Genomic DNA, 10,991 nt, shown 5'->3' with positions numbered 1-10,991 from the left:
TGGAGTGCTGGGCTTCCTCTAGGTGGATGTCAGAGACCCACCTAGTTAATGGGGACTAACAAGTCACTAGGTTTATGGTGCCGAGACCCTCTCCCACCGCCTGGCTGAGCCCAGCATGCAGAGGGCTGTGCTCCCAGGGCCCAAATGGAAAGTGTAGCCTGCAGGCCCATACCTCCTCCTGTGACTCACACCCGGTGGGACAAGAAACCCGAAACACCCTGAACAATGAGTTTCCAGTAAAATATGACAGACATGATGGGGCGGAGGGGAGGAGGCATCTGACTGGGAGTTGGCACTGCCCCCGGGTGACGAAAGCCAAGGGGAATGGAAAATGCCAGGCCCGCCCTCACCCAGGACTATAAAGCCTTGCACCCTTTCCTAAATCACCTAAGCACCTTTCTCTCCTCTCTGCCGACTCACTCGCTCGCTCACTTCCCTCCTTGACACCATGACTAGCCGCCAGGGCACCTCTTCCAGCTCCATGAAGGGCTCCTATGTCATCGGCGGTGGCCCCAGCTGCGGGTCTTCCGTCTGGGCCGGAGGCTCCTACCGGGCCCCCAGCAACTACGGGGGCATGTCCTCCTCCCGCTACTCCTCCGGGGGTGTCTGCGGGCTGGGAGGCGGCTATGGATGCAACTACAGCAGCAGCAGCAGCTTTGGTGGGGCCATGGGTAGTGGCTTCGGTGGAGGATATGGCGGTGGCGTTGGTGCCGGCTACGGTGGTGGCTTCGGTGGTGGCTCAGGTGGTGGCTTGGGTGGCGGCTTTGGCGGTGGTGATGGGCTCCTGGTGGCCAGTGAGAAGGTGACCATGCAGAACCTCAACGACCGCCTGGCCTCCTACCTGGAGAAGGTGCGTGCCCTGGAGGAGGCCAACGCTGACCTGGAGGTGAAGATCCGCGACTGGTACCAGAAGCAACGGCCCACTGAGATCAGGGACTACAGCGCCTACTTCAGGATCATCGAGGACCTGAGGAACAAGGTGCGTGGACCAGGCAGCAGGAGGTGCCGTTCCAGCCAGCTCATTTAGGAGCAATGGATGCCTCAGGCCACTGGTTGCTTGGGATTCTTAGACAGAATAGCTTCCAGCTCCAGATCCCTTCTTTTGGCTCTGGATGCCCGCAACAGAGCTGGTCTATGAGAAGATGGTCTCCCTTCCCCTATCTTGTTCATGCCTCTCTGAGCTCCAGATTCTCAGACCACAAGAGACCAGGGATTCCCACCCTTACATTTTACAGAGGAGGAAGCTGAAGGTTTGGGCTGTCAGCCCAAAAATTAATGGCTGAGCCAAGGCTAAAGCCCTAGTGCCCACCTGCCAGTACAGGAGGCAGCAGCCATTCTCCAGCACCGGGGAGGAGCGAGGCGCTATCTGCACCAGGCTAAACATCCAAACCACTCATTAGCTCATTAGTCCGGGCTGTGGCGGCTGCTGCCCATGCGCCCTGGCACGGGTGGCCCCTCCCCACAGCCAGGAGGGCATGGAAAACCCACAGAGACAATCACTGGTGGCCCACTTTACGTGCCCGGCGTAGAAGAGGGCCTGGGGGGCTTGTGTTATCTGACTCCAGCCCCCGTTCCTTGCTCCCATGTCACCCCAGGAATCTGCTGACCCTGCTTCCCTTGGTGTCTGGCTCTGATGCTTTGAGTGGATTAGGGAAATCAGATGGTGAGGGAGGGAACTCTAGCCAGTCCAGGGTTCAGTCTACCTTTTTTTGCTTTCCTTTTTCTTCTTTTCGAATCCCCTGTGCCGGCTGGATCTCAACTTTTGGGAAAGCCCCACTTTGAGGTCCTGTGCTCTGAAGACTTGAAAAGGCGTGTACGTGCTTACAGAGGACTGGCAGTGCTGACTTGTGCAGTGAGAGCAGAATTCAGATTCGGAAGGGGGTCTGGAGAGTTCGGTCACTCCCCTCCTCTGTGGGTAGGGCACTTGAGGGCCTGAGTCTCATCTCACGTTTTGCAGCAACTCAGTGGTAGATACAGGATCAGAACTCAAGGGCTTTTTATCTAAGGTCAGGGCTCTTTCTACCCATTCTGCTGACCACGAGTAGCCAAGTCCTGGGTCAAATCTGGACCACTGTGAGTTATCCTTTAGGCTGCCGTGGCAAAGGCTTGTGGGGAGTAGCAGGGACTCAGGCAGAAGCATGAAAGCAAAGTCCTGATGCAGGCTGCAGTCAGGTCTGGCTAGTGCTGTCCACTGGACCAATGACCTGTGCCCTTTCCACCTGCAGATCTTTACAGCCACTGTGGACAATGCTAATGTCGTGCTGCAGATTGACAATGCCCGCCTGGCCGCTGATGACTTCCGCACCAAGTGAGTTTGCAGTGGTGTTTCAGAGCATCCAGTCTCCCCTGGGTTGGGCATTTTTGGAGAAGTGTTCCCTGAACAGAGCTGGAAAGTGCCACAATGGCTGTGTTGAAAACCCCTTGGGGTGTTTGTAAAAATACAAGACTCTTGGGCCCCACCTTTGGGGTTTGGATTCAGTTATTATTATTATTTTTTCATTCAGTTATTTTTAATAGGCTACCTGGGTGATCCTGACCCACAGCCAGATTAGGGGGCCACTGTTTTAGGGAGGGGCGGTCCCCACTTCCCCGCCTGCCCCTGAAGTGCAGGAGGTAGTCATATCTGGAGGCCTTGTGTGCTACCGGCTGGCTGAAGCCAGAAGCATCGCCCCTCCGTGAATTCTATAGCACGATCAACTGTCTTGTTCTCGGCACTGTCCCCCTCCCCAGAATTTCAGATCTGAGGAATAATGGGCTCTGTGTCCATCCATGCCATCTTCCAGACTGGCTCACTAAACCGCCCACAGCATGCCAACTATGGGCAGAAGCTGCAGGGGGAAGAGAACAGAGCCTTCAGTGTGACCAGGGAGGGTGTCTCATTCCTTTTTTCCTGGGTCATTCCAGGTACGAGACGGAGCTGAACTTGCGCTTGAGCGTGGAGGCCGACATCAACGGCCTGCGCAGGGTGCTGGACGAGCTGACTCTGGCCAGAGCCGACCTGGAGATGCAGATCGAGAGCCTGAAGGAGGAGCTGGCCTACCTCCGGAAGAACCATGAGGAGGTGAGAACCAAATGGAAAAGCCAGCTTAGAGGGTTAGCTGGGAGGGAAGAGATGGTGGAGAGGAATGTTCAAACCTGGAACACCTCTGACTAGGGAGCCCTAATCGGTTGCCATGGTGAGGCCCCTGACTGTGGACCGTTCTTTGGTTGTGCAGGAAATGACTATCCTGCGAGGCCAGGTGGGCGGGGATGTCAACGTGGAGATGGACGCCGCCCCCGGCGTGGACCTGAGCCGCATCCTGAACGAGATGCGCGTGGAGATGGACGCCGCCCCCGGCGTGGACCTGAGCCGCATCCTGAACGAGATGCGCGAACAGTACGAGAAGATGGCAGAGAAGAACCGCAAGGACGCCGAGGACTGGTTCTTCAGCAAGGTGGGTGGCCTTCGGAGTGGAAGGGACCCAGGACGCCTGCCTCCCTGGAACTTCCAGTGCCAGCGATGTTTTCTTTTCCGCAGACAGAGGAACTGAACCGCGAGGTGGCCAGCAACAGCGAGATGGTGCAGAGCAGCAAGAGCGAGATCTCAGAGCTCCGGCGCACCATGCAGAACCTGGAGATCGAGCTGCAGTCCCATCTCAGCATGGTAGGGGCGCTGCCAGGCCTGGGGTGGGGGTGGGGCGTGCCCAGGGCCCTGGAGGGAGAGAATGACCACCCTCACGGATTCCTGATCTTCTTTCCTTCCCTCACAGAAATCATCCCTGGAGAACAGCCTGGAGGAAACCAAAAACCGCTACTGCCTGCAGCTGTCCCAGATCCAGGGGCTCATCTGCAACGTGGAGGAGCAGCTGGCCCAGCTGCGCTGCGAGATGGAACAGCAGAGCCAGGAGTACAAGATCCTGCTGGACGTGAAGACGCGGCTGGAGCAGGAGATCGCCACCTACCGCCGCCTGCTGGAGGGCGAGGATGCCCAGTGAGTAGGGGCCCCCTCCCTGTCCCGTCCCGCCCTGTTCACTCACTGCCCCCTGTGTGTCTGATCATTTTGCCCCTTTTCTGTCTTCACAGCCTCTCCTCCTCCCAGTTCTCCTCTGGCTCTCAGTCATCCAGAGATGGTAAGACTTTCCTCCTCATCAAGCCTGGACTCAAGAGCACCCCCTGTCTCCCAGCATGTCTAGGATGTTAGATGGGGGCTTCTGGAGGGGTTGAGCTAGGGTTTTCTCACCCAGTATCCCTTATGCACCTCTGTGGGTAAAGAAGCCATTTTCTAAACCCTCCTTATGGCGAGGAGTTGGTGGCCCCCTATTTGTGGCAGATCCCATAGTTCTGGCGGTCAGCATCAGGGACAGAGCCCCCACATGGGTCTTCCCACCAAGACCAGTCCATTTGGGCAGATCTGGATGGAACCATTTGGGGCTGAGTTATTAGGAAGCTCCAGTCTGAAGACACAGACTCTGCCCCTGACCTTAGGGAGCTCTAGTCTGAAAGAAATGTGCTGATGATATCAGTGCCGGGGTGAGAGCAGCGGATGAAGTGGTAATCAGGGGAGAGGGCAGCAGGGAGACACTTTGTTTAAGTGCCCTCGCACTCCCGATTTCTCCATTGCCGATCCGCCGCTGATAACGCCCTCTCTCCCCTCTTCCCCAGTGACCTCCTCCAGTCGTCAGATTCGCACCAAAGTCTTGGATGTGCACGATGGCAAGGTGGTGTCCTCCCACGAGCAGGTCATTCGCACCAAGAACTAAAGCTGCTCTGCGCTGTTCAGGCCTAGAAAGCTCCCCTTGTGGACGCAGATTTCACTGGGTGAATCCCTTGTCCTTTCCCCCACCCCCCCGCCGCAAGCAGTTCACACCTGAGCCCTGTTTCACCCTTGCCCCTCTCAGCAATCAATAAAGCTTCACTATCTGAGTTGCACAACTCTCGCCTCTGCCTGGTCATTTTCAGGAGGGGTGGTGGGGAGAAAGCGGAGGAAGCATCTCTTTGGAGCTCTCATAGCACCTGGCTATGGCATCCGGGACTGGGAGAAAGGACCTGGGGGGGCAGATCAGGCTCAGGTCCCAGGATTGCTTTCGCCATCGCAGAAGATAGATGTGTGTACCAGGTCATTTGTGGTGTCTCCTGGGGCATGGAGGAACATGCATTCAGTTACTCACTGATCCATTTACTTATTCATTCAACAGGTATTATTGAGTGACTCTTGTAAGCCAGGCACTGTGCTAGGTGAGGGATTTCTTAACCCTTTGGTCTTTAGGGATTCCTTTGAGTATATATTGAAAACTGTAGATCTCTTCCCATCCCCAATAAGCATAAACACATTTGCATATAATTCATGAGATTCACGGGTCGCCTAGAGCTCATCAGTTGAGGTCCATGAACCCAGTCAGAACTCATGTTTTACTGAGGGTTTTGTCTCCCTCCATTCCACCTGCCCTTGCCTCCACAGCTGGGTCTGAATCCTGCCTGCTCTTAGTTGACATAGAGCAAGTTGATTAGCATTGCCAAGCCTCAGTTTCCACATCTGTAAGGTGGGCACAATGACAGTACCTACCCCGGGAGCTTTTTGTGAGGATTTGCATGTCAGGCCTCTACTGCAGTGCCTGGCACAGTGCAGCCTCAGGGCACGGCTGTGTGAGTGACACTGTGTGAGTTACCTCTTGTCCATGGTGGCTCTCGTCCATAATGAGAGCTTTTTTTAGAGGCTTGGGAACAGACTGACTGGTTTCTAACCCTGGCTTTGTTCTTCTTTTACATTTTAAAAATATCTTTATTGGAGTAGAATTGCTTTACAATGTTGTGTTAGTTTCTGCTGTACAACAAAGTGAATCAGCTATACGTATACATATATCCCCATATCCCCTCCCTCTTGAGCCTCCCTCCCACACTTCCTGTCCCACCCCTCTAGGTCATCACAAAACATCGAGCTGACTGTGCCTTTATTCCTGCCCTGCCTGGCTCTGTTCTGAATCAGCTCCATGACCTTGGAGAGTCTCTGTTTCCCCATTTATTCAGGAAGCATGGTGAACTCTGCTTCTCGGAATTATATGGGAATCCAGGGAGTGAACGCACATCAAGAGCCAGGGCTGTAGGAGCCTCCTCCGGTGAGGAGTGTCTTTTCCTATCTTTGGGGGGTTGGAAAAAGAGAAGGAAGGGGAGGACAGCCACCTGAGTGAGGTGGGGAGGGCTCACCGCCCCAAGCTAGGAAAGAGTTGACTAGTAACTGTGTCACTTTCTACAGCTCGTTCATTTAGCCACGTGAATGAAGCTTTGAGGGGGAGTCAAGGGTGGGACTAGGGTTAAAGAAAAGGCTTAGTCTTTGAAGGCAAGGGGACTAAAAGCCTGGGCTGGAATCAGACATCCTGAGTTGGAGTCACGGCTCCTACACTGACCAGCCTGGAAGAATCTGCGCAAGATCCTCTTTTGCAAAACAGGCAATGACAACCCTCCCTGCACAAGGCCATGGAGGATTAAACGATCTCATGTAGGAATGGGTTTAGCGTTGTAGTTGGCACACAGCTCGTGCTCCATAAATGGAAGTGTAAGAGTGTGAGTTATTAGGAAAAGGAATGAAATAATATTGGTTTCTTTGACCTCATTTTCACCTCAGGAAAGGAGGCCTGAAACTCTGGGATGTCTTTTAACCTGAGTTTTGGCTCTAAAAAGGGTTTATCTGGGGCGATCTCTGGGTGAGGGTGAGCCATTCTGGAGGTGAGTGACAGAGTTTTGGAGGAATGAGGGGACAGTTTGGGGAGGCGGGAGGTTTGAAAGACCTTCCTCGGAGACTGGGAAGGGATGGTTTTAGGGCCCTAAAAGTGATAGGACCCTGGTGGGGAGGGGCTGCGTGATATTCCTAGGGATGCTGGACCCTGGGGACCAGCGTTCTCAGCTGGGCAATGAGCTCAAGTGGCATGGAGTCTGGGGAGTGGTCCACATTTGGGAGGCCACGTGGGCCCGGGCAGAGAGCAAAACATATCCTTAGTCACCGACGAGGACTGAATTAAGAATTCCCAGACATCACTCTGCCTTGGAGGTGGTGCCAGATTAAAGTTTCCACCCCCAAAGGAGATCTGCTTTAGAGGAATATAGAAATGTGAGATTTCTTAGACCTGACTGTGGTGGGCTGAACTTTCTCTCCTTGTGAGTAGCTGCTTGATGGTGAAGGTGTAGCTGGGGGCCGCCTGGCAGGAGGCAGGCTCAGAAGTGGGAGGGAAAGAAGTCAAGCAGTGGGCTTTGAGGTGGTCCCACCCTGTATGCTGGGCCCTAGAGGGAAGGAGAAGACAGGCAAGTGTCTCAGAGTCCCACACGGAGCCCACTGGCTCACCACCATACCCCACTAGGGAGAGTGAAGCCAACACTTTACGTCCAGCTGCTGACCAGCGCTCTCGTCCACAGGCCCTGGCGCCAGCTAAAGACCTGGGCCATTCCCTCTGATGAAGGCAAGGCCGCCTACCCCCTCGTCACCCCAGATCTAGATGATAGGAAACTAGGAGAGTGACTTCACAGCGCAGTCTAGTGCAGGCAGCAGGAGCTGTCTCTCAGAGTCCTGGGGCCGGTCACGGCGCCCCTCTGGCTCCACTTCCCCCAAAGCAATTAGGAAGGATGACCCTCTCTCCGCCCTCAGAACACAGCACAGAAGGGTAGTGCTGAAAGGCTGCAGAGATCGCTCCTCCAACCTCCTCCTCTTTGGGGCCGGCTCCAGGTCATACAGACGGAAAGCGGCTAAGCCCAGCCCTGCTTCCTGGTCAGGCTTGTGCTCACTCCTGTTCTGTAGTCTCCCGGGATGAACCTGAGAGCCCAACAGGACCAAGGTGAGTTTCTCCTAGCTGACTCCAAGGTTTTTGTTTCATGGGAGAGTGTCCGTTTTGATATTCTGGGTCTCCTTTAGTTTGGGGGGGGGGCTCCTTTTTATTGTGAAAATACCTCAAACATGTCCAGGGGCCTGTACAGGCAACAAGTGGTCTATCTCCCTATATGGTTATCTGATCAGGTGAAGGGCACGTCCTCACGGCAGCAGGTGATCTGGTTTGGATAACGTAGCCAGCTAGTCCCGTGGGCTGGTGTTGGACGAGGCAGCCCCAAGGAGGACTGAAGCCCAGGAGGATGGCGGTCCCGATGTCCTGACGGGATCCTCACTGAGATCGGATGCTGCCATAAAGGGGACAAGGGGGTGCTAGGGACTTCCAGGGCAATGTCTGGACTCAGGCAGACACAAGACAGGCACCAGCTCCGAGGGCTGCCCTTTGCCAGGCCAGCACTTTCCTGATGGGGTTCCCAGTGCAGTAGTGGCAGCTGTAGGGCAGGCCTGGGAAAGTTTTCTTCCTTTTTCTGATGAACTTTGCGGTGACGGCGTGGGAGAGGGGGTGAAAAGAGACACAGAGAGATGGAGAGAAATAGACATGCATATAGACAGAGAGAGAGAAAGAGAGAGAGAGGAGTCAGAGAAAAAGAGAATCAGAGAAACAGAATCAGAGAAAGACAAGAGTGAAGGCCCTGGGCTAGGAAAAGGTAGTGAGGCACATTCATTCATCCATCCATCCGTCCATCCATTCATTCATTCATATGTTTTTATTGAAATTTATTCTTCTAGGTGTGGAGAAACGTAAGGATGAATTGAGACAGACTGAACAAGGAAAGAGACAAAGTGAGGAGGCTGGTGGTGGAGAGAGGGAGCCCCGGGCCTTGTGCCCATCTTAGCTCCCACTCACTGCAGGGCAAACATGCTCCACTTCCTCGTTTAGCTCTGTGACTGTGGCCAAGATTTACCCTCTCTGAGCCTCAGTTTTCTCACTTGTAAAACGATTGCAAAATTAGTAGCTACCTCATAAAATGACTCTGAAGATTAAATACAACAGGGCAGGCAAAGCAACAGGAGTCTTACCTGGAGGCCTGGAGGGTCTTTGACGGAAGAAACCATGATCCTCCAACCTTTGTGTGCCCTTCTCCTCAGTGCCGCTTAGCACAGGTGAATGGGAGCTCAACAGACTAGGAGGATGGACTTATTAACGAGAGGGCTGAGAGCTGAAGTTGTCCACATAGTCCAAGGGGAAGCTGGGGGCAGACACTGCCATTGACAGTCAGGAAAATGTCTTGCTGTGTACCAAACCCACACCCACAGATTTAAAATATTATCTCTTTTGAGCCTCACAGCAACCTGGTGAGGTCAGAACTGTTTTTCACCACCAAAATCCTTTGCTTGACAACTCACTGCCCTTTGGCCATATTGGCCTTCTGTTCTGTGGCCGTATTGCTTCTCCTCACCTCAGGACATTTGCACATGCTCTGTCTCACCAACCCCCCACTGCACGGCCCAGGATGCCCTTCTACTGGTTCACTCGTACTCACCCTTCACTCAAGGGTCTCTTTCTCATGGCGACACTCGCTGATCTTCCTGACCGGGCCACACCCTCATTATGTGTATCCCATTCTCCTACGGACAGCACTGCTCTAGGCACGCGGGCTTCAGTAGTTGTGGCTTGCGGGCTCTGGAGCGCAGGCACAGTAGTTGTGGCGCACAGGCTTGCTCCGCGGCATGCGGGATCTTCCCGGACCAGGGGTCGAACCCGTGTCCCTTGCATTGGCAGGCGGGTTCCCAACCACTGCGCCACCAGGGAAGTCCCGAGAGGAACTGGAGGGAGCTGCAAGTGTGCACGTTCTCTGAGGTACACAGGGTGTGTGGGAGCATTGTATGGTTTAGTTAGGGGGTCTGGGGAACGGTGGGAGATGGGGCTGGAATGAAAGATTGGGATGGGCCTTGAATGCCAGGAATGTGGACCCTGTCTTGGGGGTGAAGGGAAGTCAGTGACGGTCAGATAGGAAAGTCTACTCCGCTTCTTGCGTGGAGAAGGAGTTAGAAGGCCTGAAAGAAGCAGGGAGGACAGCCAGGAGCTGGTGGCAAAGGTCTGGGTGAGGGCAGAGTGGAGAGGGACTCAGGGGGCTAAATGAGCAGAGGCCAGTCTAGCATTTCTCGGGCGCTTCTCATGCGTCTCTTACTAGGAGATGGGCTGACTACTAATATCATCATTTTATAGAAGAGGGAACAAAGGCATAGAGTAGTCAAGTAACTTACCAAAGTCAAACAGCTGGGATTGAGCTCAGGTAGCCTGGCATCAGAGCCCGCTCTCTTCTTGCCTTGTCCACCAGAATGTGCTCTGACTTTCTGCCAGGGACAGTGGCTTGTAAATTCCAGGAGGGCAGGATGAGTCACACATCTCAGTATCTTTTCCAGGGCTCAGTATGGGCTAGACACCTGGGGAAGGTCAATTCCATACCCATTGCTGGGCCCTGCTGAGGAACCAGGACAGTCGAGCCACTTGCCTTCCTGCTGCAAGGTCAGCTAGCGTTAGCAGTGCTTTTATTCAGTCTACTCTCTCCCAATTCCTTCGTGTGAACTCTGCTTGCTGTTTTCAAGTATTGAGGGGCACGCTGCTTTGTAACTGTCTCAGCCTTTCTGCCATGCCACTCATCTCTTCTATCAGACTGGAGACTCTGAGAGCAAAGTCTGGGCTCCCCATCAGATTGGGGCTCCATGAGGCCAGGGGCTGGGCTTTCCACCCACACAGGCAGCTCCCCCATCCTCTGTAACATCTCCTTGGTAGCCTGGTCCCAGCTCACTCACAATGGGCACCAAGTGGGAGCGGGGAGGGGTGTGGACAGAAATAATCCTCAATGGGGGAGGTGACTCTGTTCCTGGGAATTTCTATCCCAGAGGGGCTAAGTCTCAGATCTGCCGTCGGGCCAGTGGAGACCAAACTCTAGGATCTCTGCCCCCTTGGTGGCAGAGCTGATTTATGGTGCCCCTGACAGCCTACTATCGTCACGTTATCCCACACAATGGAGAGAGGCTGGGCCGCCTCCGGGCAGGCAGCAAAGGATGCTGAGTCTGGGGCTGCTTGGGGCAGTCGGGACACCTCCTGGATCTCAGACCTCCTTTGGAGTCTGTCTGGGGGAGACTGGAGCAGACAGCGGGCACACCCAGGCGTGCCACCATCACGGAGGGTATA

General features: G+C 54.5%; 1 protein-coding gene across 1 annotated transcript; it reads left to right on the top strand.

Annotated features, from left to right (window-relative positions):
• Window positions 1–448: 448 nt before the first annotated feature.
• On the top strand, window positions 449–4,910 carry LOC103088220 (keratin, type I cytoskeletal 14). Its single transcript, XM_007465218.1, has 9 exons — window positions 449–979; window positions 2,226–2,308; window positions 2,905–3,061; window positions 3,216–3,251; window positions 3,309–3,434; window positions 3,518–3,643; window positions 3,750–3,970; window positions 4,063–4,109; window positions 4,642–4,910. The coding sequence occupies exons 1-9, from the start codon at window positions 449–451 to the stop codon at window positions 4,737–4,739; spliced, it is 1,425 nt and encodes a 474-aa protein (XP_007465280.1). The 3' UTR covers window positions 4,740–4,910.
• The last annotated feature ends 6,081 nt before the right edge of the window (window positions 4,911–10,991 follow it).

The sequence above is a fragment of the Lipotes vexillifer genome, unplaced genomic scaffold, assembly GCF_000442215.2.
Source record: "Lipotes vexillifer unplaced genomic scaffold, Lipotes_vexillifer_v1.1 scaffold591, whole genome shotgun sequence".
In the NCBI taxonomy this organism is placed as follows: Eukaryota; Metazoa; Chordata; class Mammalia; order Artiodactyla; family Lipotidae; genus Lipotes; species Lipotes vexillifer.
This window is presented reverse-complemented; position numbering and strand designations above follow the sequence as displayed.